The sequence below is a fragment of the Pomacea canaliculata genome, linkage group LG13 (genome assembly GCF_003073045.1).
Source record: "Pomacea canaliculata isolate SZHN2017 linkage group LG13, ASM307304v1, whole genome shotgun sequence".
Classification (NCBI taxonomy): Eukaryota; Metazoa; Mollusca; class Gastropoda; order Architaenioglossa; family Ampullariidae; genus Pomacea; species Pomacea canaliculata.
This window is the reverse complement of record NC_037602.1, coordinates 3,115,342-3,142,732: the sequence shown is the minus strand read 5'-3', so window position 1 is coordinate 3,142,732 and position 27,391 is coordinate 3,115,342. Positions and strand designations below refer to the sequence as shown.

The window sequence follows — 27,391 nt, the reverse complement described above, 5'->3', positions numbered from 1 at the left end:
AAAATTCCCATTTAGACTTTTCCTTTAACTCCATGGAAACTGGCAATTTACAGAATAATTGTTGTATGATAAAAAAAAGGTTTTAAGTTTCTAAAATCTTCTAATGGTGGTGTTGACAGAGACATTGTTATTTCATAAAACATTGTGCATACGTCACTTTTTAAAAAATAGTACCTCCTACATTACAAATTAGGGTCTGTTTTTCTCTGTAAAGAAGTTCAGAAACAGTGGCCTGTGAAACAGCCCACAGCTATTTCTAGAAATGACTTTGAGTAACAAAACAATTTTCAGCATGATATTTAGAACATCCATATTTATCCTTAAATTTCAGACTGTTGATACTGTGCTTGCCTTCACCTTTATGTAAATATTCTACAAAGACAAGAGAGGGAGCAAGGATGAAATTACACTACTATATTAGTGTCCAGAACCTAATTTTTCTCATTTTTCTAGTCACACATTTTAGTATGTTTTGAGAATGTAAACTGATTATTCCATAACTTGCCCTAATAAGCTTCTATTTCTGTGAGACAGGACTTTAAAAGTTTTATTCTGCATTATATACAACCTGTTCATTGATTTACACAATAAAAGGTCTCCTGTGGAACCTACCTCTAAATCTGGTATATTTTCTTTTTCACTGCCTTTGCTGTCCAACCGTTTACGAGAATCTGAAAGATCCTGCTCGGAGATGGCTTGCATGGACTGATGGACCCCATGTTTATCCTGGGAGCCACTGACCATGCCTGGCTTTTCCTTGGTTGTTGAATCAGGTGCAGAGATCGAGCGTGTCAGACTCTTCTTTCCACTTTTTCCCATTTCATTCACATTATCAAGAGACTTCTGTGAAGGTGATTGGCGAGCTTTCAGACGTCCACCTCTCTGAACTTTTTCCCAACCCTCTTCTTCCTCTTCTTCTGAATCTTGGGTATCTATAGCCAAGCAAAACAAAAAAATAATAACAAAAAAATAACAAAACAAAAAAAAAACTAAGCATCACTGAATGAAAGCCACAAAGAAAACAGTATTTGTTTGTAGAATCAGACAGTGGCAGATCATTAGCATACTCTTTACTCATGAGCTTGACATTTGTACACAAGCAAATTTCACTCACTTTTAACGTTAGCTGTGTTATTATCGATGGCAGCATTTCCCAACCCAGGTGTTGTTCCACTTGTTTTAACTGATGCCACTGTCCCACTGCCACATCTTGGACTTCTGGGAGAGGGAGGTGTGTTGAAAGTGATGGCTCTGGCGCCTCTTACTTTGTCAGCCCAGCTGTTACCAACAACTGCTTTCCCATGGGGTCTGAAAAAATGAAGTGTTTCCTTTCAAAGTATACAATGCAAAAGTAAAGAATCTTCAGTGTTCAAGGGACAAAGCAGTTAAAACTGCATCTGAGCTTCTAAGCAGTCTCAATCACTCTGTCAGCAACTTACCTATTGCTGTGGTCAGCAAGATGCACTCAAACTTGTAGAGACTAGTGGGTTACATGTAATATTTGTTATCAAATTCATACCAGACCAACTTTTCCACAAAGTGAGTTTTTGACCTATCCTAGGTGGCTGCAGCTTCCATCATATTTCTTGCTGCTAGGCAGTATGAAAATTATGACCCAAACTATCAGGTGCACATGTAAAACTCAAGTCAGATTTGTACTGCTAAACTTAAGAAAAATATGTAAAAAAAACAAAACTTGAAATAACAAAAAAGTTTCCAGATCTGCAACATTTCAAATATATTATAAAGGGGAAATGCCACAATACCCTAGATTAAAAAGCCTACACGGAGGTCTCATGTAAAAATCATGCAAAGACACAATAGAAAAAGAAATGAGACAAGAAAGAGCATAACAATGAAAAAAAAATTGGTCAATTAACATCTCATACAAATATGCTGTAATAATACAATTGGGATGTGTACTAGCATGACACATGCATGGACTAAGAAAGAAAAAAAGAAAAAGTTAGGGGAATGGAAAGGGAAGAAAAAGACAATAAACTTTCTGGCTAAAACAGGGAAGGGAGACAAAGAAAAAAAAAAACAAGGAGGGTGGAGTAAGAGAAAGCATTTCTTGCTAAAACATGCAGGAAGAACTTTCCATACAAAACAGCACAACCCACAGCACAAACAGGGATCCTTACTGTGATTTTTCAGACACCGAAAAGGAGAGGTGCATCACAGGACCTGGTGAAGCTGAGGAGTGTTTTCCTGGAGACATTTTTCTCACTTCCCACGCAATGGAGGTAGGTCTATGGGACAAAAACCGCAAACACAATTAAAAAATCTAAACGCCTTTAAATCAAAATGAATATACAAGTGTACATTTATTCTACATATACATATAACTGTATACAGTAAAGACATAATAATTACTATTCATACTGAAAATAGTATAAACTGTCAATGCAGTGAGTTTTCACTGTTAGGGTTTATGAAAGACTTAAGAGTATCAAACAAAATCTCAAACAGAGACTAGCAAGTGAAGGATAATGATCAAATGAACAGATTATCTAGCACATTTTCTGAAAGGTCTCAGGGTAGGGATGAGCCTAATGCTTTATAGTTTACCTGTCACCATCTTTTGCAGCATCTTCATATGCTCTCATAAGGTGAAGACGCTCAATTAATGATTTGAAATCTTTAGTGCTTTGTTCCAGCATCATGATCACTTCCTGAAATAGTTATTAGGTGTGTAAGAATAAGTGCTTTGTCATAAAGATAGTCCCACTATGGCAACAAATGTACAAAGATATTTTTAACTGGATATAATGAGCTTTTTTTTTTTTTTTTTTTTTGCTGTTGTCAGAACATAAAGGCTGGAAAAATTTTAAGCTGAGAGCTCAGGTGTTTTTTTCAAACATGATTATTAAAGTCGTAGAAATATGAACCACTGAACAACTTTCAACAAAAATGAAAGAGGTATTTTACAAAAAACATGTTATATTCTATTGGAAATTTTAAAATAAAGCTACCTTTGTTCACTCTTAAAAAAAAAAAAAAACTACAAGTTTATCACCAGCTCAGTCAAGGATAGAGGAAAAAAAATGAAAGATTCAAAGTTTAAACTCAGTACACAGCAAAACAAATGAAAGATCAAGCACCAAAAATAAAACCAAATACAAAATACTCCACAACTTCCCCTCTGTTACAAGATAAATAAATGTATCTGTAATTTGCATACCTTGCACTCCACCACACTCTCATCCTGTTCACAGGTCTGATATATAGCATCTACAGCTCGCTGAAAATTGTCAAACAAAAATTTCCAGTAACGTGCTCGTAGGTCCACAATATTTTTCTTCGAGCTGTGCTCTGAACTAGGTGATTTTGTGAGTTCTGACTGACAGCGCTGGCGTTGAAAACTATCAGGAGGGGTGTTTTTCCAGAAGCTGATTGAGAATTCATTCGTTCACCTCGTCTGGCAGTTTTTAATGGGTACCGACTTCGACTTTGTACTGTTGATGATATAATAGTATTTAAAGACAAGAAATACACTCCACAAAATGTTATCAAAGTATGAAAAAAAAACCTAATATGAGAGCAAAATTAAAAATGTGGTATAAAGTGTAATATAAAAGGGGAAAATAAATACAATGCAATTTAAAACAATCAAACAAAAATATTTTATTTTAATTTTGTATGTATAAACATGAAAACTTGAAAATCTAACTGAATATACCATATATTTTTAACACAATTTAAATGCAAAAATGTTCTTTGCCCCTCTCCCCCCAACCCCACTCTCATGAAACAGCAGCTGTTAACAACAAGGTGGTAAAACAATCAGGTTTGAGTTCAGATCTCATTCAGGCCACGCTCTCTGAATGTGACAAATATTCTGCTACAGAGATAATTTGTGTAGATTTTCTCCTATTTTTCCTCTGTGATCGCCTCTTTATCCTTTTAAGTGGAAGTATTTTCCTAGAAATAAAAAATAGCCCACGTGCAGTTGCCAGCTTATAGCGATGCAAAACAAACAGGAAAAACGTCATAGTCATTTTTAATTTAATAAGCAAAATAAACAAAAACAGACTAGTATTCTCATTCTGGTCTTCTAGAGGTAGGCTATATTGGACCAAGTTACGAGCTGTGCGGCCCTCCTCTTGCACTATCTTTCGGACATGGTCTAAGCTGTTCATTCTCTGCACCTGTAGATAAACAAAACGAACAAAACAATTATACATATAAAACTGAATACAAAAGGAAAGTGACAAGTAAAATAGTAAAACTGATTTTACAGTTCCCGAAAGGCCTGAAAACAAACAAACAAAATCAGAAAAATTGTTAGAACTGTCCTCTTACACAAGTACCTGTATGTAAGCTAAAGGTTAACAAAGTTACAAATTTCTACTTAGCTCATTTGATTAAGTTTCTTTTCAGTTGATTTTGCTATGAACAGGTAGAGATAGGTTCAAAAGTGCACAGACTGCTTCTCTAATCATCTAATGACAGTAAACTATTTATTATTAAAATCACTGCAGTATAACATATAGTACAACTCAATTTGTAATTAAGTTCTTAGCTATTTGAACCTGTGCAAGGATTAATAAAATAAAAAGACTTAAGAATGAATGAATTCAGAAAGTATAAAATCTAGCAGATTCAAATGATTGTAATATCATGTAGTCACTATTACAGTAACTAAGGAAGATAGATTTGCAGTGCATTTTGGGTTCGTTTTCCACTCTTGCTAAGTATAAAAAGTCAATAAATATATGTCAAATTCAACTTAATGCATATAGGTAAAATACACTTAAGCAAATAGTTTAAGATTAAACAGGGGCAAGCCCTTACCGCGACCCCTAAAAAATGTAGAGAGTTATAAAGAATGGGAAATAAAAGGGAAGGGGGTAATGTCTCCAGTGGGGTTTTTTTTTTTAGTTCCTTAAAATAACACTAGTAATAACAGGTCACATTTAAATTGCTATATTACTACCTATCAATAAAGAGAAAACATTGATTAATAAAAATTCTTTCACTATATATTAATTAAAAAAAACTACTTATGGCTATGCTTTGATAAACATCATCACTTCAGTAAATCTAAGGTGAAAATATAAAGTCAAATCCCTTTTTCTATCAAATATACACATGTGAACATCATAAAAACAGACTATTCAAACAGTATATCTGTAAAGAAAAGGGGAAAAAAGTATAGTATATTTAATGCAAAAAAGACTGTAACTTACATAAACTCCAAATAATATAAATATAAAATTTAAAAATTTACAAAAACAGATTTTTCTATCACTGTCATGAAATCACCATGCAAACGGCTGTGAAGTTTTAAAGAATTAAGAAAAAAATCAAAGAGGGGAAAAAACCCAATTTTTATATCTGTAAAATTATGCTAAATAATAAGTTGCATTAATAGACCATATTTTATAAAATATATAATGCTAAAAACAATATATTTCGAACATTTAAACGAGTAATCCATACCATTTAAACAAATACCATGCACTGATTGATTTGTATACAGCAAATGTAAACATCAGACTTGTCGGTGCTGAAACAGAGGTCAGGTGTACGCTCCTGCTTTCGCTTTCAAAGTTTTCTGCCTTAAGCTGTGGAAATAACTGCTTAATATAAATCATAATATCGAGTGCGTTTTCTGAAAACAAGAACACAGCCATGCATGTAATTTAACGGTACTCAACTGACGGTCTTTATTTGTAATGGCAACTCAGTATACCTGTGTTCCTTAGGCTGTCTGCCAAGACACGGTGTGTTGTAAATTGGGCAACAGGTGCCCGTATATGCTATTTTGGGATGATGCGCCTGCGGCGGAGGAAAGAAAACACAAAATAGATCTGCCTGTGTCGGCGTATAATGTGCGGCAACGAACAAACACACAGCCAGTTCGCCATGCCAACTTACGTTCGTGTGCAGACTTCTCGGCCGTTGAGCTCCAGTATTTTGCAGTCCACATCTCTGCTGATCCCCATGATCTAACCGACTTTTAACACTCGTACTATGTCGTTTTCTTCTATAATCATTCATTGTGTCACTAGCAGCCGATGCGCTCCCGCGTATGTTAGTTACACATGCCACAAATATCTGTGATAGTACAAATTCAGGTCACTCCATAACTAAAAAAAAATGCATGGAAGTGCGGAATGCAGTCAGAGTAGTCCTGCACAAAGGCTTGAAATCATCTAATTAAAATATTATATGTACAGTTTATTATATTGTGATAGCTGCATTATTTTTATCTTTGTCAGTATCGGTCTTATATTATTATTTCAAGAATTCGATTAAAGTGGGTTTGTTGAGGGGTAAATGAGATGGGAGGGGGAATCAAAGGGAGGCAGCCTCGTGCTAATTCTCTCCCCTTTTTTTGCACTCTACATACCATTGCATGCAGTGATCTATAGTCTGAATCTTCACTAAACATTCTATCAAGAAAACTTCCTTTTTTTAAAAAAAAGCCTTGCGCTTCAAATCACTTGATTTATATCTCAATTAAACAATATGGATTGCCTTAAAAAATAATGTTACTGCTTCTGTGATCTGTTTATGAAAAGATTGTGAAGGTGTGTCCATTCTCCATCCTTTACTTCCCATGAGATCTTTCAGCAACGACGCGATAAAAGTATGGTACATGTTAGGTACAATGAATAATTTAATTGCTTCGATTAAAAAGCGTTGTTTGTAGTACTCATGTCTTGAAAGATGTTGATCAATAATACTCCCCTGAGATTGTGTTGTTTTATATTCATACTAACTTTCAAGAATAAATACAATAATGTTTGTCAACTAATAAGTTGTTTTAGATTTTATTTCTGGTAAAAAGCACAGTAGATTTTGTACAAAATTGCTCTCTAAATGTTTCAGATTGACCGATGATCCTAAATAATATTACTAGTAACAACCAAGAAACACTTCTGTCTATATTTTTTACTTTCCAGGTGTTTTATATATTTGTTCACTTTATTTTTTCTTCTTTTGTTTTTTCTGCGCAATGAGTATTCTTCTGAATGGATACCTGCGCATTACAAATCGACATCATCATCATAGTATTGTATTTAATATCTTTGACTGGCCTACGGCGTGGTCATTCTCTCCCTTTACCGGAAGCATGATTTGTACCCAAAGTTCCCATTGCAAAAATTCATCATGGCGGAAAGCCCAGAAAATTCTGGAGCAGGCAAAATCACTATAACCATAAAAACACCGAAGGAAAAGCATGATGTTCAAGTTAGTGCTGGTGGTACTGTTAAAGAGGTATGTTTAAAAAAAGAAACAAACCTGGCAGTGTTTTCAAAGTATAAATGCGATGCTCATGATGATCGAACCGCCTCCATATAAATGTCTTCCAGAATTAAAACCGAGACATCTTAGACACGGGGTCACAGACATTTCACGCTTTTAAGTTAACATAATCAGTTTATAGTTGGGTTTCTATTATTAGACTATAAGAACAGTGAAAATAAGTCGGTAGTGAACATTTTTTTACACATCTTTGTACTGCAGGTGTTTGGAAATGTATGCATGTGATTCGCGTTTTTATTACAAAACCAGAAACATTTTAAGTACAGAATATACAATACCTATTTGCCATTGAGTCAACATAAGGTCTGTATTTTTGAGCTGTTCTGTATTTTCTTACAGCACCATGTAGCTCAACCTCATATAGTTGGACATCCCCCTTCTCTTCAGTCAAGACATTAAGCTAAAATCAAAATGGATCACTGAAAAATGAATTTTTCTTAATTAAACTCAGTTATTGGCTTTAGAGAACCAAATTCCTGATGGTCATTGACTAAAATAGTTTGTTTTTTGGGGGTAAGGGGGGTATATTTGAAATAAAGAGAAATGTGTATCTTCTATGTTATAGCTGAAAGAGGAAGTGGGAAAGAAATTTTCATCCCCTGAGGAACAGTTATGTCTTATCTTTGCTGGCAAGATCCTCAAGGACCCAGACACATTGGAACAGCATGGAATTAAAGATGGTCTTACAGTTCATCTTGTGATCAGGAGTACAGGCAGGGTAGGAAAGGAGCAGATAATGCATTTTTAAATTGTTTAATAGAAGTGGAAAATGGGAGGTATTGGTTGGTGAAGGTGAAATAGCCTTTACAGGGGGGCTAGCTGTCATGGTTTGTAAGCTAGTATTAGTATAAGCTTGTAATAAATCTGCATAACATTACTTCTAACCTTTGCATTTGTAATTAGATTATGCAGTATATGTAGATGTTCATTACAAAAATTAAGCTTGACATGCTCTGTGGTCTGACATTTTTCCTAGTTATTTTAGTTTTGCATATGCAATATTTTATATTAATACAGAGTATTATATCTGTTCTGGTGATTGCTTTTTCAGCCTACAGCATCCTCTGCAGCCACACCTACCACAGTAAGTCCTATAATAATCAACACTCTTACATAAATGTTAAAATGGCTGAGCCCATGGTTTTATTATTATTTAGCCAACTTTGTTTTTAAAAGGGTGACATTAAATGCCAAAGCTTATTGCACTTTAAATATTTCTTTCCTAGTACTAATTAAATCTATAACTCGAAGAGAAAAAGAAATGATAAAAAATTTAATAGCATAGTGGCTCCCCTGTTTAAAAGCCACTATATCCAAGGCAAAATGCATATACTGCAATCATATACTTCATAAATGACTGCACATAAGAGGATGTAATTTACATTTTCCAGTCACCATATGGAATGCAAGCAGGTTCATAAAGTGATGAATATTTATAATGCAAATCTTTCCACGATGTAGAAGCTTTTGACATTAGCATATGATAGATTCCAGCAGTTGGTTGGGGGAGGGGAGCGTATTGGGGCTGCCACACATTTTTTTAAAAAGTGTCAAAAGACATTTTGATATTTTTGGAAATATCTGACCATCAGAGAACCATGAAGCATTTGAAAGTAGATGTTGCTGTATATCTAAAAGAAATTTAATTATATTTCAATGTAGTAAACTGAGTACATTTTGTAGAGATATGACTTTTTCCCCTTCTTTAAAGCAGCAGACTAGCCCATCACAACCTGATGTGTCACAAACACCCTTTGGTCTTGGGGCTCTCGGTGGACTTCAAGGAATGAATGCTTTGGGTATGGGATCTGCAAACTTCATGGAACTGCAACAGCGCATGCAGAGAGAGGTGGGTCATCTGGGCAATATTTTGAAATATACAACATCCCAGTCTTTCACAGGAGTATGGCCATGATCAGACTGCAACTTGAACTATAAACATGACATTTTTTAAATGATACATGGAGTGAAATATCTTGATGACCACATATCAGATTTTCTTTCTCTGATAACCAAAAATTACTCTTTGAGCCTTGCTTAGACACATGACAGTTGTGTAAAACCCACCATATGTCATAGGAATTATCATTCTCTCCTCTAACTCGCTGTATGAATAAAAGGCCTATGCTTTAAATAGTCCCAAAGCATTTTCCGAGTTTCCTAGGTCACATTTCTTTAAACTGTTCATGACCATTTGTTTATTTGGTAGTTTCCTGGTTATGATGTAATCTAGTTGTTTGTTACCTGTGGCAGTGACTACTTGTCAGCAAAATGGCAAAAAGTTTATTGATTTTCACATACTAAGTTATGATTGCATAGTTTAACAAAATGTTTATAAATTTATAAGGAAATAAGTTGCAAAATTGGAATACAACTACTACATAGGAAAGTAAAACCATAATGTGCAAGCAACTGTTCCTGGTGATTTTAAAAATTCTTTTAAAAAAATTTAATCTCTTATCTCTATTTGAAAACCTACAATTTTAAAAAGTTGAGATCGTGAAAAAGACAGTGATGCAACAGACCATAATTTCAGATTGGCTACCTTGCAAATGCCTTTGTCCCTTACAACCCCAACCACGCAAGCAACACACAGTCGTTTTATTTATGACATTAATTTTAGGATCATTCTTCCCATACCCATTGATGCAGCAGAATTAAATGTTCAGCATGTAGAAGTTTTCCTGTGTTTGTTTACCTTTACCATTTTTTCCGGATTACATGAAAATGGAGATCTGACAAACATATCTTACATAAGTAATAGAGGGTAGTTTATTTTAATAACTTTTGTTAGGCAATGAGAAAAAATGAAAATTTAAAATAAAGCAAGTTTGCATGCACTGCAAGTAATGTAATAGATTAAGCCATAAGCCATGCATGCCCATTTTTACATATCTTGGTAGTCTTGCAATGACAGTATGAGGATAATTACTACTGTTATAGCCATTGCTTTAAATGCAAAACTTTGCTTAAATGGAATTGTAGGATGCCTACTTTTAGATAAAAATGGTGAGACATAGTTTTAATAGTATATATTGTTAAATGCATTGAATATGACCCAAACTTTTTTTTAACAAATTACCATTTTTGATGGTAGATGGGCATGTATTTCAAGGCGAGCTTGTGTTACATTAATATGAATTTGCAATCTTGTTTAAAAATAGATACATTTTAAAGATGACAGGTTTTCTTTGTGTTTTACTTTGGAGAGGGTGGGGGGGATTGGACATTTTTGCTTATTTATTAATATTTTAAAATGTTTTTCCTAATGTTTTCCACTTTTTTTTCATAAGGTTCTGGAAGATACCATGTTTGATTGCAAATATCTTTAAAATCCCTTCAGGGCTTCTGCTAAGGCTAAATTCTTTGGGGTCCCAGGGACCCCTTCTTCAGATTTTTAAGGGGTCCCTGTTCTTCGCCCAGATTTGAAGGGGGCCCCATTGACGAAAATTGAAGGGGTCCTCCGAACTTTTAATGCGTCCTGTACGCAATTTTTTGCGTAAGCAGAAGCCCTGCCCTTAAAATGCCACAAAACCCATGAGTCATTCTTTAGATTATTTTTACTTCATAACAGTATTTGTGGTATATACATTTAGATATTCTTTAACTTATTTTTTAAAGAAAATTTGTAAATTTATTCATGAAATTATTAATTAAAATTGATATTTTCAATCTACATATTCAAAAGCACTAATTTTTGGTAGTTCCATTTTAGTTTATCAGTCTCTAATGAAAACCTAGATTTTCACTTGTTGAAGTAGACCTTTGACCTTAAATGAACCATAAGACTTCCCTGGTTATTAGCTCTTTGTTGTCATTTCAGTTGATGAGCAACCCAGACATGCTGCGTCAGATGATGGAGAACCCATTTGTGCAGCAGATGATGTCCAACCCAGACATCATGCGCCAGCTTATTATGAATAACCCACAGATGCGTGAACTCATGGAGGTAACTGTGCAGAAGTGTACAGTATTTTCGTTTATAAAGCTTACTATGCATGAAATCCAGCGTTGCGTGAGTTGCTTTTTGCCGTTAACCCTTTTTGCTTAGATTTTGTCATCTTAATCGGCATCAATGCGTGGCGTCAGTGTAGCATAAAAGAGAATCACTTGTATTTCCCTAATGTGTTAGGCTGACTGTTTGGCAACGAGGACATGGTGCTTCGAGTGGTGTGTTTGTAGGTGTTAATTTTAATGCCCACTGTTACAAATTTATAACAATATTTTATGCCACAAAGCATATTTTATGCACATATGTTCAGTTTTAAGGAGTTTCCTAAAGCAAAAGTAGAGAGCGTAATTATTAGAGCCCAAGATGATATTTGCACTATTTCTCTGTTGTCTGAAAATAATTTGACTGTAAATACCAGTGGGAATTTTAGGATGTCATCTTTGTAAAATGTGAGTGTTTATTTTAATATATACTTTCATATATAAATTGCAGCGGAACCCTGAAATAACACACATGTTGAACAACCCAGACTTGATGAGACAGGTACGTTGTGCACCTACCATTTTGGGTTTTTTCCCTTTTCTTTTACCCTTCTTGCTAACCTACATCAATTTATGTATTTTAATCTGATCTCTGTGGTGATATATTTTGTTCCTGTAAATTTAAGAAACTTTTCATTCGTTTAGATATACCTATTGGTTTTTCTTTCATTTTAACCAACACTGCTTTTAGGCACTAAGAAATATGATTTCTTCTGTTATGAAAGTCCTGTTTCAGACCTGCACCTGGAGGTGCTATTGACAGCTTGACGTGATAACTAATCTCTTTGGTCATTTTCATACCTCATAGACAATGGAACTGGCACGCAATCCAGCAATGCTACAAGAATTGATGAGATCGCAAGACCGAGCCATGAGCAATTTGGAGGTAATAGCTATTCACATTACATGGTCAATCCTATGCAGTTGTTTTACTTCTCACCAGTAGATAGCTCAGAACTAAACATACAAAGGGTAGGACTATTTTACAATATATATTGATATGGTTTGAATTTTTTTCCCCTTTCTAAATCTATCCATTACACGGGGAGGAACAGTGCTCAGAGGATAAAGCAGTTTACTGTAGTTCCTTCCATTGAAGCCTATTTCCTGTTGAAGGGAAAAGATGGCTTTGAAAAAAGAAGAAACAAGAGCTTATTATTTTTCGTTTTCAGTTAAGGTGAGATTTAAGTGTTCTTATAATTTGATTAGTGATTTGATACTGAAAATGTTATCACATTATCCAGAGATGATATTTGCAATAAGTTTTATCTAAGAGCAATAGTCATAAAGCAAATGCTGTAAATGGCAATGTGCTTAGATGTGAACTTCTTCTATTCAGAGTCTACCAGGTGGGTTCAATGCTCTTCAGCGTATGTACCGTGACATTCAAGAGCCTATGATGAATGCTGCTCAGGAGAGTTTGGGCACTAACCCATTTGCAACTCTTGTGAATAGCTCCTCACATGGAGGTATGCTGGCACAATTTTTTTTGTTTTTATTAACAGGGACCAGACTTATACGACACAACTTAAAAAGAAGAAAGTAACCCAAAAGATTAAGTTCATTTAAGTTACTCAAATTCCTTTCCCTCCACCCCCAGTCCTAATTATTTTTTAAAATGCAAATTTATCCCTTTTAAATCCTGTCTACTTGCCAGAATTACCAAAGACAAGTAGAGGGCATTTTTTAAAATAATAGTTTTCCAGGGTGCATTCTCAAAATACAACATGAAACACTAACCATCATGGGAACTGTTTAATAAACATAAGAAAGCTAAAGGAAAAGAATTTGCACGGAAAAGTTCATCATTCTCGAATCATCACCCGTCCATGCTAGTTGTATATGGAATGCAGAAATTATATTTTCCTTTATTGACTTAACCCTCTTAGCACCACATAAAAATATAACATTATAGTGACTGGATTATAACTCAAGGCGGTAAGACAACAGTGGATGAAGTTTGTTTTTTTCATATATTATTGCTGCTCTAAAGCAAACAGAACAAGTAACCTATACATTTTTGGAAAGAAGAAAACTTGAACTTTATAATAAAAGTAATGAAAATCGCCTTCCCTGTGCTTCCTGGCAAAGCCACGATCATAGCCCATTGTGCTAAGAGGGTTAATAGTGCATATGGTTAAATAAATGTCATGAGGGTTAGGTTGTGTTGGATATAGTGATGATAAACTAAAGATATTTCAGCAAAGTCCTTAAACCCAAATCACATCATGTGCATACACATATTAACATATGCATCATCTCTTTATGTTTGTGAATAGGCACTTTTTACTTTTAAGTGAAGTAATATAATTTCTCAGGAAATACACAGCAGGGTCGTGAAAACACGGACCCACTGCCAAACCCTTGGGCACCTCGCTCTTCAGCTGGTACTGGCAGAACATCTCCCAGTAGCACGGCTAGTGCTGCCTCTAACCCAGCTTCCAGTTTCTCTGCAAGTTTGACAGGAGCTCAAGGTACTTTTTCTTTTTATATATATAAATTATTTTATCATTCAAAAGTTAATGCAAAAATTAATTATTTTGTATGAGGTGTTTCATAATTCACTGTTTTGTAAAAGGTATTTACATGCATTTAGAAATTTGTTTTTAATGCCATTGATTTCTTTTATTAACCTGACACCCCATTATTTTTTTTTTAACATGAACAGCACAATCTCATTAACGCTTTGGAAGAGGTCATAAGATTTCACTGGATTTTACTTTTTTTCAGTCATTTAATTGTATCTAGTAAAACACCTAATTGCCTCTTGTTTATTTCTAGGCTCCATGTTCAACTCACCTGGGATGCAAAGCTTGATGCAACAAATGATGCAGAACCCTCAGATGATTTCCAACATGATGCAGGCACCATACATGCAGTCCATGCTGCAATCATTGTCTGCAAACCCAGAATTGGCGCAGCAAGTATGTTGCAAGCAGCACAGATTAATCCTTCAGTTTTGCTTCTGAATAAGAAGCAAACATCTTGATAAGCACAATGACTGTTTTTCACACTGTAATATGAACTGAATAGCATCATAAAACACCTTGCACTGTGCCAAAAATAAAAAGAAACTTGCTCCCTCGAAGGGTTTTTTTCCTTTCTTTTCTATATACTCTGAATTACTTCCCCTGAATAGCAGAACTAGCAGTTGGATATTTCATGTTTTAAAGTAAGCAATTTTCAGTCAGTCTAGACTAAGTTCACGCTATGTTGGAGACAGATGTTGGTTACTCACTTTGAACTGGATTTGCACTATTATAGCCCAAAATGACAGTATGATGGTAACATTTGAATTTGTATCAAAATGTATCTAATATTTGGCATTTTGTGAATTATTTTAAATTTCTTACCTTGCAACCTAATTTCGTGACAGTAGCTCTTTATTCTGTTTTGTTGCTTTCTTTCATTCGCATTTATTTCGAGAAAAGAAAACCTATTTTATTTGCAAATTCATCATTTAAATGATAAAGAAATTTTCTTTCATATGGTATATCCTTTTTTGTTGTCTTTATTGTATGCTTGTATTTGAAAACTACTTGTGCCACCACATATGGATTTACATTTTAATCATAGCATTACAAGCTTGAGGTTCTTGCTGTCTCAAATCATATTAAAAGCGCATGGACAGTTTTTAAAAATGGTGATGCTTTTTAACTTCTGTTTTTTCTGCTTATACACAACATGACAACAGCTTACATTTTATGACAGGATCTTACATTTTAGTGTAGAATATAACTTACCTATTTTTTATGTTCATCTTAAGCTGCATGCTGATGTTTTATAGGTTTTTTTTTTCTTTGTCAGGTCTTTTCATTAGATGAGTATGATGTTATTTCAGATTATAGGAAACAACCCCTTGTTTGCTGGTAACCCTTTGCTTATGGAACAGTTTCGTTCACAATTGCCAGTCCTTGTTCAGCAGGTAAGTTCCTTGGAATTAAACATATCTTACAGATTTGATAATCTGCTCTGCTGAAGACATGCCCAGTGTGTGGTTTATAAACAGTTTATTGAAACTAAATAGTTATTACGATGCAAAAGAGTTTAGGAATTGACTTTGTGAAACCATCACTTCAGTGAGCAATTTGTTTTACTTTGGCAGATAGTTAACATGTAAGAATGTCTATTTGATAGAATGGGTTGCTTAAAGTTGTAAAACTTCAGAGACCACCAAATTTGATTTCTAAAAGCAATTTTTGAGATTAAGCATTGTTGCTTAAAAATAAGAATATATAGTGATTTGCTAAAAATTCTGTTTATTGGACTGTGTCCATATGTGTGTTATGTGCATTTTGTGTCCATCTTACTTTATATATTAACCTTTCTCTTGTAAATTTTATCAAGCCTACTGCTAAGTAGGGATATTCATTAAATAAATCCACTTTATTATTAGTAGTAGTAAATTAAGGTATAACTAATATTTAACAGAGAAGTTTGAAGATGAGGCTCTGCAGCTGCTTCTCAGATGCTCTATGGCAACAGAAAAGAAAGTCATCATCTTTATCAAAGCTCTGTCTTGGAAGCCCTGTCGAACAGCCAGAACAAGGAACTGAATGATCTTGCATCATCCCTTTATCAGCCAAACAGTTTGAACAGTCTTACAGTGGATTCCCTTTTATTGCAATATCTCCGTCTATAGGACTGGCAAAAGAGGGAGGGAGGTTGGCCCAAGAGACTCCCTAGGTCAGCATTACTGAGGCCGAGACAATAATTAAAGCCAAGTGAGAGAAAAGTTGGCTCCAACAGTATCATAACTACAGCAGTCAAGACCCACTTTACAGGTTAGAAAGAGAAGAATAGATGGCATCACATGTTCACCAAGTTCTGTATTGGAGAGTCTCCAGAGTGCCCCTTTTGCTTGGCCCCAGAGACAGTGGCCCACTTCCTGCAGGACTGTCCAACTCATCAGAAACTTAAAGGAGAGACATAGCCTGCTGACTCAATGAAAGAAAAGATCTTTGGATCTCTGAGGTGTCTGCAGTGCTCAACAGACTGTCAGGGCCTCTGGAGTTACTGTCTGTACGTTTGAAGAAATATTTTTGTATGATCTTCAACTTCAACGCAATGTCAACTGGTTTCCACTGAGAAATTTACTGTGAAAGTTGTACGTCCCCTTGCAGTCCTGTTTGAGTAAATTTAATAAAACAATCAGGAAGAGTAATACACTTTGACATTACATAAATTTAAAAATGGCCTTGAAAGCAAGTAAGGAAACTAATAGAATGCTCCATGCAGAAATATCTTGGTTAGCAAGTTGCTGTTGGCAAAGACCTTGAAGTGTATATGATTTATGCTGCCATATTTAAGTTTGATTAGATGTCAAACGTTAAAATTTTCAGTTGAACAACCCAGATGTCCAGTCAACTATGAGCAACCCACGGGCTCTTGAGGCTTTGTTGCAAATCCAGCAAGGGATGCAAACATTGCAGTCTGAGGCCCCAAGTCTGTTCAGCAAGTAAGGGTTTAAAAGTGGCTTATTTTATATATATATTTGAGAGGCTGAAAATGTTTTAGTACTAAGAAAGTAAAATTAGTGAAAAGTTTTGTTTCAGACTTGGAAAATGCATCTTGTCTAGAGATTCTGAATTTTTACGCCTAACTAAGGCAGAAATGGTCAAAGAAACTGAGAACTATAGGACTCAATATCATTCAAATAAAGGAGCCACAAGAAAAAAAGTAAACCTACTTATTAATTGCTAACCAAAAATAATCATCATTCTCTCCCTTTTGTCCCTCTTTTTCTTTGGCATCGGGTCCTATCTTAAATTACAACATTGTCCTAATTCATACTGTCTAATAGATGTATGTCAGAATGTTTCCTGCGTAGTATTGTTTCAGCTAGAGATACTGGTGACATGCTCTGGAGTGATGTACACCTTGTGTACATAGTCTGTACTGTGCAATAATTTAGAAAGAACGTGCCTGTCAGATTTAGAGATCAAATAGCATGGGTTTTATTCACTCTCTGCTACCACACCCTGTGACACAATATGTCAATATTTTGGTTGTATCTATGACATTTTTTAACCTACACTCGTTTGTTGCAAGTAAATATTCTTATGAAAGAGTGACTCAGGAAATAAGATTGAAATTAGCTCGCCTACGCTAGCTGTCTCCTTAGTTAAAGCTTTACACTGATGGTAGCTTATCAGGGCTGTCTGGAGTGACACCACCAGGTCCTGGCTCTGCTACAACAGCCGCCCCAGAATCAACTGGTGCCTCCAGTGGTACTGCCACAACAGGATCCACCCCAGCTAGCCCATCTGAAGCCACCACCACCACCATTCCAGCATCACCACGTTCAGCAGCAGCAGCAGCTCCTGCTGCAGGACAGCCTGGAAGTCAGGAAGCATTTAGCAACATGATGGCATCCTTAATGCAGATGATGGTGGGCGGGCAAGTGGTAAGATGGCAAGAAGCCTTTAATGAGTTAGCACATTATCTGCAACTGTTAACCCTCTTTCCCTCCTTCCTCCCCAACATGCTTTTAAATGGGAAACATCTTTTGCTGCTGTTTTATGGAATGTTTAAAATCTCATGGCAAGACATGCAGTAAATTGACTTTAAGACTTTACTGTAACAGTTAAAAGCTAATGCAGTTTACGTAGTAAATTGTTAAGGTGCTTTTTCCCTCTGTCGCAAATGCATGTAACAAATGTGCACAAATATTATGCACATATGCCATAACAGTCCACGGAACCTGTGTTTGTGTGTTAGCAGCTGTGTGTGTATATGTGTGCATGTTGGAATAGAACAGGCATCTTTTGTCACACCAGAGTAGAGGAAGAGTTCTTGTAGGTGGTGAACTGTGCTATTGCATGTTGCAGAATCAACCGCCAGAGCAGAGATATGCCTCTCAGCTGGAGCAGTTAGCTGCCATGGGCTTTGTAGACAGAGATGCCAATATCCGAGGTAGTTACATATAATCTGTTGGCTTTGTGGCTTAAAGGCCTTTGACTTGCATATTTTTTAAGTAGAATTGACAAATGCAGCATTAAAGCTGTATGGTAATTTCTTGTTTTATAGACATGAAAGCATATATGAACCTGTGGCAGTTTTTTTTATTATTATTATAGTGGAACCTCGGCAAACTGGCGACAATCCGTTCTGGAAAGTTGGTTGATACCAAATGCTCGGTATCCGAAACAATTTTCCCCATAAGAAATAAAGGAATAGATTTAATTGGTTCCTAGCCCCTGACTTGCTAATGTTATAATATATACGCATGCCTCTTTCATACTTTGAAATCATTTCCTTTTTCAATTCAATTGTTGGCCGCTTCCTTTTCATTACCTTGCTACTGTTGCTCTTAATCTTCTTTGGAGCCATGATTGAGAGCTATATATTAAAATAAAGCACAAAAATCACTAAATAAGAAGGATGCGCAACGATAAAGATAACGACCGACTGATCATAACTGTGTCTCGAGCAAGAATGATGCTTGGTCTGGGATGCTGGTCAGTCATTTGTGGTTGACGTGGCTGTTCGGTGTCTGGCGCAAATTTTTAACGAAATTTTTGGCTGTTCGCTATCGAAGGCGTTCGCCGCTAGCTGAGGTTCCACTGTATTATTATTTGGAGTCCATCAGGTTATCTTTTTCCTACTGCTAGGAGGTAATTCTATAAGGATTTTGTTTTCAAATTCTGAATCTTGAATGATTGTAAAACATATTTTTGTACTATGGTTTTGTATGTGTAATTGTCTTCTTTTCTTTGCTAGCTTTGACTGCCACTTTGGGTGATGTGAATGCTGCAATCGACAGACTTCTACAGCAGAGATGATGCAACTGTTCATTCAACCTTACCTTTCTGTTGGCTATTAAGCACCCTTGGCTTTACAGATTATAACTTTTCCTGTACAGTGGATAACTTTAATGTTTTGGTTGTGTTTTCTTTTCCATTCTTCTGTCATGGTACTGAACATTAACTACTGGGTGTACATTCTGTCTTGCATGTTGTTTCACTACTGCCACTCATCAGGGCTATAGTGAAAGGAAGGTTAGAGACGGTATACCAGATTTGGGCATGAATTGGTGAATTCAGGAGCTCTGTTATAGGAATTGCTGCCTTCATGACCCAGTTGTTAATAGAAGCTGTTGTACACAAATGTAGTTCATGCAGCATGTACCTTTGTGCATTTGTGTGTGTAAATTCCAGGTAGAAATAGCATTGGGTTTGGCTCGTGTTTACGGGTTTTGCAAGGGTTGCCAGTGTCAGTGAGCTGCTTCCTGCAGTAATGGAAATGTGGATTACCAGATATAAATGTGGATTACCAGATATAAATGTGGATTACCAGATATAAATGAAAGTCTGTGATGAATAGTCAGAAAAGGAAGGTATTGCAGTTTGTGACAGGAAGCTTAGGTATCATGTTTCTGCATACCTGCATAAATATTCTTGCTAGAATATATTGCAGCTTTATAATTGTTGTGTGATACATTTTAGAAGAAATTCATCATGCCTTTATGCCTTTTAAAGTTTGATGCATGGGTCCAAAAGCCAAACAGCATTTATCAACATTGTCCCAAGTTAGTAAACTACAAGAATAAATTAAAAGGAACATTTATTTTCAGGCAGACGTCAATAAAAAGTTTTGCTACCAGGAAATGTGTTTGTTAATTAGCTTTACCCATATGGACTAAAAGGCTATTTGTCCCTGAAAGATGGCACAGTTTATGACTTCAGACAGAAAAAAATGTCACTTAACAGTAACTAAAATATGCAAAGCCCTATTTTGCTCAAATATATCCAACACTAAAAGCATTTGTCATTTGGTTTGTTGTGGGGATAAAACTGTACTTCAATCTTGTAACTGAACATGAACATATTTATGGGGTCAGTTTCAAGTTGTTGATTGCTTTTTGATGAAAACTAATTCTGTTGCCCTTATCAGATCATCACATTCTCAATAGATTGCCAAAACATTTAAGAACATAAATTGTTGGCTAAGAATTATAAACAATGCATGGTTTTTTGCCATGTCAACTTTTATCAGAAATAGCTTTTATGTAAAGCTACTAGCAGACTACCCCCAAAATGATGGGTAATGCACAGAATTCGGTATCGGCATTTTGAGCATTAGATCGCAAAGTGAGTATTTGATTAATAGCAAAGTAATCATAAACACTAGTTTTTCTCAGCGAACACTTTAGATTAATGGAAAATGTCTTGAGAGGTTTGCATGAAATTTTGTACATTTTTCAAGCTCAAAATTGCACATAGGAACTTGATGGACAGTTTCCCTGTTAAAAATGATATCCCACAGGCATGTATAGGTGGACTGTTGAGACCAACACTTAAGCCTCAAGCGAAGTTCTCTGCCGTTTGTCTCGGCGAGCCTAAACAATAAATTTGACTAAACCAGAAGCTATGTATACACCAGCCTCATTTTCACAGTTAACTGGAAAAAATCATCTGCAAGCAGTCTAGTAATACAAGTTTGTTAATATACTAATCCTTGTACGCCTTTGTGAGTCATGAGAGATGTGTAAATTAGTGTAAACCCACTTGGTGCAGAGTACCCAATGGACCATATCACTAGTACTTGTCAATTGCTGTGTGAGATCAGGTGAAAACACTTCACCTCTTATCTAATCCCAGGAGAGCAAAATGGGCTCATTATTGGTCTTTTGATTCCATTCTTAATAGCCTGCAGTGGACGTTTTTTCCAATCTAAACCTGACTAAAACCTACTTGGCATCTAAATAATTGAGATGTTCCCTTACTGTAAAGATCAACCATATAACCCATGGAAGACATTGGTTGTTTCTTTCTTCAAAGTGTATTAGAGTTGATGGTTATCATGTTGACATTTAATGCATGATTTTGTTGTGTACTGCTCTAACAGGGAAACATTTGCCAGAGTTTGAGGTTTTTATCAGCCTGTTCGGTCTTAGTTTTACCTAATGTAACACCAAAGAGCAACCTGTGATTGGATCAACATATGGAAGATAATAGCTTACCATATTGTTTTTGCCTTGGAATATATACCAGTCTTATCCTGTATTCTCTGCTTGACAGGTTCAGTACCATGGTTTTCAAACAAAGGCCATTCAATCATCATGCCCACTTCAGATGCTCAGTATTTTGATGTACCAAATCAAACGGTAAAAGGGTTGCTAAAAATGCCTTACAGTATAAAAGAAGATTTTTGAAGTTTAGGCAATGCGATATTTGGTGCTATATTTTTAATTAGAGAGCAAAGACTTGCTGAAAACTTGTTAAACAACTTTTTCTTATCTTTTCACTCTTGCCATTTAATTCTGTCCTTTGAGAGAAATTTATGAGTGTTTTTGTAAAGTGTAATCTCGAATGTTGATCAGTATCATGTAGCATTTTCCAACAGTGTACCCAGGCATTTTTATTGTTTTCTCAGATATATTAGACCATGAACTTTGCGTGGAATTCCTTTTGTTTTTGAATTAGATATTTGCAAGTGTTAGAAGGTTAAACAGGAAGGTCAATCAAGTTATGCAATGTTTTCATCCATTGTTACTACAGAGTTGGAGTACCTCCTTTATTTTCACTTTTAAAAAAATTAACTGTGGATATAGCAGCTATTTGTGCTTGCTCCACTGTAAACATTACTTGTACAAATTGTATATAATGTGCTGTTTTGTTTTAACAAGCCTAAGCTATTTAACTTGAAACAAGATTTATGTTAAGTGTTATCTGTGTTGTGTAGTATGATTGACTTTTAATTTTACTCTTGTAAAGGAAAAGTTTTGCTACCCTCAGTGCCCATTTTCAACATAGGGAAATTTTTCCAGGAAAATCTGTTGTCTGACAGTCCAGGATTTACTGACAAGCTTAATTTTACAGGCTTTATGTTGTGCAACTCACTGAAAAAAAAACAAAAATGTAAGTGGTTTCTTTTGGCTCTCATTAGTGTCTCTTTTTGTCTTGTCATAGCTTTCTTTTGATCAGTGGCAATATGGCTAAAGACTTACTATCTTCCAAGAGCTATGGTTCTTTTATCGCTAGCTATTGTTTGTGAATGGTTTGCTTAATACATTGCCTTGTACACCTTCGCTTTGTGAATAGCTTGCTTTGCTGTCTCTGGCACACCTCCAATAAAGACACGGCATGAATACACTTGGACACTCACGTCTTGTATTAAGCCATGTTGGCTTTTAGTAATAATCAAATTTTTTTAAGTACATTTTCGGTGTGGATGCAAGCTCAATGCATTACACACGAAAGACTACAAATGAACCTATGGTTAACCATACCAGAAACAAGCAAATGGATGACACCATAGACAATGGAATGGAATAGTATGGTTGTGCAAGATACTGAAGAGGTGGATTTGAAGACACATATTTAAGGTAAAGGGGCCAAGTTCCCAAATGTGAGGCCTGAGGAGTAGCAGCCACCGAATTTCTCCCAATTGATGTATGACGCAGAAAGGTGTGCAACACAAGCAGACCGGAAAGATAACTTTGGGTGATAAAGCATTAATAGACAAAGATTTCAAGACAGCAGGTGTGGGGTGAATCGAAAGCTCAAGCTGGCAGCTAGGCTATGAATAAGCTTTTGTAGTCGTATGGCAAATCGCTTTTATTGAAGGAAATTAGTAACCCTAAGTTGTATTCTATATCTTTCAGAACGTGAATCTGGCATCTACAAGATATGAGTGGTCATAATTTAAAGTAGATGCTCATTTGGCATAGAATTACAACCACCACTGTTGTACTTAAATTCCTATTGGAATAGGGGTGCATGCGTACTAAGAGGCATCCAGTGTCTTGCAAATGGACCCGTGAGTTTTTCAGAAAAGTTGTAAATGACATCAGTGGATAAAGAAAGTTTTTTTAATGGATTTTTGCAACTACAGTTTTAATATACAGACGAAATGATGTAGACAACAACAATTACTGAAAACCAATGTATTGGACATCAATGAGGTTAGGTTGCAGAAGCTGACTCAGGACAAATGCTGTCCCCTTTAGTAGCACATCTGCCCATGTCATCTTGGTATGGACATGAAGGCAAAACGAAAGCCTAATCGGTGCAGGCATTTACTATGCACAGAGCCAGTCAACTGACATTGGTAAATACCATCAACAGAAGCAGTTTCGCCAGTGTTCTGGACTGATGGACTAAAGTGAAAAACTTTGAGTGCTTAGCAGTCTGTTTAACAATTAAGTGGTCTTTAGGCCCAAAGAAAGAAAATTTTGGCACTTTAGTTGCTTTAATGTGTTCTTTCAAAATATGCCTTAAATCACAAGCTGCCCAATTAACTGAAATCTGTACGCATCATGGGGGGGATGGGGATTACGTGCAACGATTAAGAAAATGTGATAGTACGAAATGCTGGAAGCAGAACGTTGAAAAGTAAAAACAACACGAAACATTGTTTATAGCATTTAAGACATATAAGTTTTGGGGGAGTAGATATGGTCATGGACTTTTTTTTTTTTAAAGTGCATCCATGATAAGGGGCGGGTGACCTAAAGGAGAGGACAAGATGGAAACATTAGAACAAGTCTAACGGTTTGACCGATATTTTTTTTTTAATCTTCAGTTGCCAAGCAGCCTTTTTAGCCGGTAGTGACAGTTTGCAATGCCTGGGTCTTGTGACATCAGTTGTTTTTTATTTTTTCGTCTGGAAAAAAAAAAATCAAATGTAAATCTTAAGCCGCTTTGATTGGATGGTTGAAATTTAAACTAGTGAAATTTCCAACTCTTATTTTTCTTTTTGTTGGTATTTTTTTTCCTAATCAAATCGTCTCTCCCTTGACCCATCTTTTCTAAAACTGGTTTACCATAGCTCTTATCTGCAAGTACCTGTAGACTTACAAAAAATGTGAATGCGAAGATGTAATGCACAAAAGTACATGCTGTAGGTAGGGACGTAGATGTTCGGACTTAATGAAACTTTGGTGTAGATATAAACTAGTTTTACGCCTCGTGAACACATATTGCACGTAACAACACGTATGTAGAGTTGTGTTTGTGTTGTTCTGTTTGTGATTGTTTTTTTACCTTTCTAGCTCTTAGATAGGAGGGCAGAGGTCACAGTACTTGGGACAGTTCTGCTTCATGTAAAGGTAATCATACTCGCAGCTCTCCGGGTCATAGTCGTGGCAGTTGGGCAGCGCGTCCACACACGTGGGCTTATCGTTCAGAAGTCCCGACGTCACTGTCACATGACAAAATATAATACAATATAATGGCTGTACCATATTGTGTTGTCGTCTTGCATGCGAGTCTTATGGGCTTCTGGAATACCACGATCTCGCTGTCACTCTTAAAACGTTTGAAAATCTGTTACATAATGATTGTAGTCAACAGAACTATGTCCCCATGTGTTTTTTTTCTATCTCCATTAATTTCTTTCGCTCGCAGTCTCACCAGAACTTGTATTACTTAACTGCTGGCCGACGATTTTTTTTTTTTTCTCAGTTAACTACTAAAACGAGGCAGGAGTGTATAAAGCTTCCGGTTTATTCACATTCTTTGTTTAGGCTCGCTGAGATAGAACAGGAGAACTTCGCAAGAGGCTAAGCGTTGGTCTCGGCAGACAGACAGCAGTCTACCTTTACACATCCGTGGTCTCACGTTTACCTTTCATATGTTCATGCCTGGGAGTGCGTTCATTCAAGCAATCCCTTTAAAATCATATTCATTTCTAGATGATCTCTCGACGACATGATAACAGTATAAAGTCTTTTCTTAAAGGCTTTGGTGATAGGGAGTATTAAATTCGTAATATTTAAAGTGTAATGCGACAAAACTCTCCAAGCTTTGGACATGTAGAAACGCACATAGCTGTCGTGAGCGGACATGACACTACCTTAAAACATGACATATGTATGTTCATCTGCAAATTCCATCCTTACGATCTCACCTAACCTACTCTAGCTTCCTCTGGACATAAATCTCAAGGCATGATCCTGCTTAAAAAAAAAATAGTAAGAGAAAGAGGCTGCTCAAAAAATCGCCCCTAAATACGTGGCTATGTGCGAACACAACAACCAGGAGTGCGCGGACTGAAATTTAAATATTTACTTCTCTGCCGGTGCCGGGACGCGAACCACCCACCTTAGGGGTGACGCCCGGTGCATGCCCGCACTTGTTCCATGATTTACTGTGAAGGAGGCAAGCATTTTACGGCGACCAGAGCAGGCCCGTGCCAGTGTTTATTTCGCTGGTTGGGAACTCTACAGCGAGTGAAGAATTTCTCAGAAGATTTATTCACAAAGTTCACGTCTGCTAGCCTGTTTACTAGCATCCAGCGTTCTACCAGGTTTTTTTCTGAGTTGTCGCCAACATCTGTTATGGATTCCCTACTGGTTTTTTTTTTTTTTTTAAAGGGTGCTGTTCCTAGTTAAATCATGCGTTGTCTACAGTTCAGCAAATTTCTTGTTGCACGTGCGCCTCGCTGTGGTCTGATTAAGGGTGATTTTGTTTTTCTTAGATTGCCTTGGCTCATTTCGCATTCCAAATTAGCTCAGTTTCTCTGGTCTTTATGTTCTCTTCTAGAATACGTATTATAGAATCAATGTTTTCAAAACATTCACGACAAATATTTCTGAAGTACCATGTTGTGTGTATCACAGTTTTCGTTCCTCTCATATTACATCTGTTCAAACAACTGTTTTGGTGTGGTAATGAGTGTCTACATCTCCTAATTCTAAACCTCACCTGGTAACGCAAGGAAGAAAATGGCCGCAAAGAAAAGGCACAGCAGGAGTGTTCTCATCGTAGAAGTTTTGGATCTTATTGCCGATGATTTTTTTTTCCCAGACGTGCTGGAGATAATCAAAACCCTAGGAGCTCTGATCAGCTTTTAAACAGGTGTGCATGAGCACGTGACCAAGAGATATATCTGCACTGAAAGAGGAAAGTACACAAAAGTTCTCGAACTGTCCGTTTCTATGACCTATCATGATGAGAATAAGGGGAATGCCATCTGAAGGGACACAGCCATTGCATGGAATCTTCGACAGGTGCTCTGCTTCTAAAAGTAGTTATTATGTAGCGAAAAGTGATTACTACGCTTGTAAAAAGCTACACTTACAATCTTTAGTGCAGTGGCTGAAATTGTTCAGAAGAAACATCGCTCCGTCGACGCAACTTCGTGTTAGGGCATCTTGCCAACGGTAGTTGCAAAGTGTAGCTTCCTTCAGCTCTCGGTGTTAGCCTTCATCGGATCTGACTTTTACTGAACATAAAATGTTCTATTAAAGCTCCACATCGAAAATTCACCGATTATTGCATAGGACCCGTGTTCGACAGACACTAAATATTTCTCTCGATATATACGCGGGAAATAGAGGAATGCAACTTTTGTGGGCAGTCCTTCCCCAAATCGAATGCGATCTTTATTTTCCCCTGTAAATCCTCATTAACTGCTCGTATTTTCAGTTACATTAGCACCATCAGCAGATGTGAACTCAAACATATATAAATTAAAATATTTCACAACCTCTGCTCACAGTATTTTTTTTTTTAATTTATTGAATAAAGTCATCATTGTTTTCATCTAGAAAAATAAATTGTTTCATCGTTTATTTCATCACTAACAGCTAAATGTATTTCTGATTCATTCTGGATTCAGGTATGCCTTTAAAATATTTTACTTTTACACGGTTTCTGAATTAGATAAACTCTTTCAGGGTGCACTCTCCCGTTGTTGCTGCTGTAGCATCATCTGCTGCCATCTATCAAATTCGGTACCAGACAGCTATTACTTTGATGCAAAAGGCAGCTCGTCTGAGAGATAAAACATAAAAAATAAACACAACGCCATGTAAAGATGAAAAAAGATGACTGTTGACTTTACCAAATTTTTGTGAGGATTCAGACGCTGACTTTGGTAAGAAAAGAAAAGATAAACACAAGAGGAGCTAGCAATCTGTTTGCCTAGCTGCTTGCCGCATCCGTGAAAAATAAGCGATGGATGCTGATGGTTTTACCAACTCTGCTAACGATCCAATTTATGAGTCTCTAGTGAACAGAATAGAGATAAACAATTTGTGAGCAAAGACTTTACCTGTTTGCAAGTCTGGTTGCCTGTATGTATTTTCGTGTGTACTTGCGCGCGCGTGTGTCTGTCTGTCCGTCCATGTCTACAAGTGCAACATTTCGCTCACATCCCTCAGAAACAGATG

At 36.3% G+C, this 27,391-nt stretch overlaps 2 protein-coding genes and 1 long non-coding RNA gene across 4 annotated transcripts in view; 1 reads left to right on the top strand and 2 right to left on the bottom strand.

The window, feature by feature from the left end:
- Positions 1 to 6,121, bottom strand: part of LOC112553893 (S phase cyclin A-associated protein in the endoplasmic reticulum-like) — a 62,430-nt gene extending 56,309 nt beyond the window's left edge. The window contains 8 exon segments of the mRNA XM_025221380.1: positions 613 to 932; positions 1,115 to 1,308; positions 2,145 to 2,252; positions 2,572 to 2,675; positions 3,185 to 3,458; positions 4,037 to 4,151; positions 5,699 to 5,784; positions 5,884 to 6,121. Of these exon segments, the coding sequence (XP_025077165.1) occupies positions 613 to 932; positions 1,115 to 1,308; positions 2,145 to 2,252; positions 2,572 to 2,666 (717 nt within the window). The 5' untranslated portion in view covers positions 2,667 to 2,675; positions 3,185 to 3,458; positions 4,037 to 4,151; positions 5,699 to 5,784; positions 5,884 to 6,121.
- Positions 6,122 to 7,076: 955 nt separating this feature from the next.
- LOC112553895 (ubiquilin-1-like) lies at positions 7,077 to 22,367 on the top strand. 2 transcript variants are annotated; one of them, XM_025221382.1, is made up of 15 exons: positions 7,077 to 7,230; positions 7,844 to 7,996; positions 8,330 to 8,362; positions 8,993 to 9,127; positions 11,102 to 11,227; positions 11,723 to 11,773; positions 12,080 to 12,157; positions 12,611 to 12,740; positions 13,590 to 13,745; positions 14,053 to 14,195; positions 15,113 to 15,196; positions 16,614 to 16,729; positions 17,419 to 17,677; positions 18,102 to 18,186; positions 18,994 to 22,367. In XM_025221382.1, exons 1-15 carry the CDS (start codon positions 7,123 to 7,125, stop codon positions 19,053 to 19,055), a joined length of 1,719 nt encoding a protein of 572 aa, XP_025077167.1. In that variant the 5' UTR covers positions 7,077 to 7,122; the 3' UTR covers positions 19,056 to 22,367. The 2 variants fall into 2 exon arrangements, with proteins under 2 accessions (XP_025077167.1, XP_025077166.1); XM_025221381.1 differs by having other exon boundaries at positions 8,990 to 9,127.
- Positions 22,368 to 23,627: 1,260 nt separating this feature from the next.
- LOC112553894 lies at positions 23,628 to 26,076 on the bottom strand. Its single transcript, XR_003097142.1, has 3 exons — positions 25,923 to 26,076; positions 24,261 to 24,417; positions 23,628 to 23,880 (listed from the first exon to the last, which is right to left on the bottom strand). It is a non-coding gene; the product is annotated as an uncharacterized LOC112553894 (long non-coding RNA).
- Between the last annotated feature and the right edge of the window lie 1,315 nt (positions 26,077 to 27,391).

What these genes read in the sequence shown, in the direction of transcription:
- LOC112553895 (XM_025221381.1), top strand. Translation starts at nt 7,123, where the DNA reads ATGGCGGAAAGCCCAGAAAATTCTGGAGCAGGCAAAATCACTATAACC. An exon ending in AGATGCGTGAACTCATGGAG is followed by an intron (nt 11,228 to 11,722) that starts GTAACTGTGCAG and finishes TATAAATTGCAG; the next exon opens with CGGAACCCTGAAATAACACA. An exon ending in AAGTTTGACAGGAGCTCAAG is followed by an intron (nt 13,746 to 14,052) that starts GTACTTTTTCTT and finishes GTTTATTTCTAG; the next exon opens with GCTCCATGTTCAACTCACCT.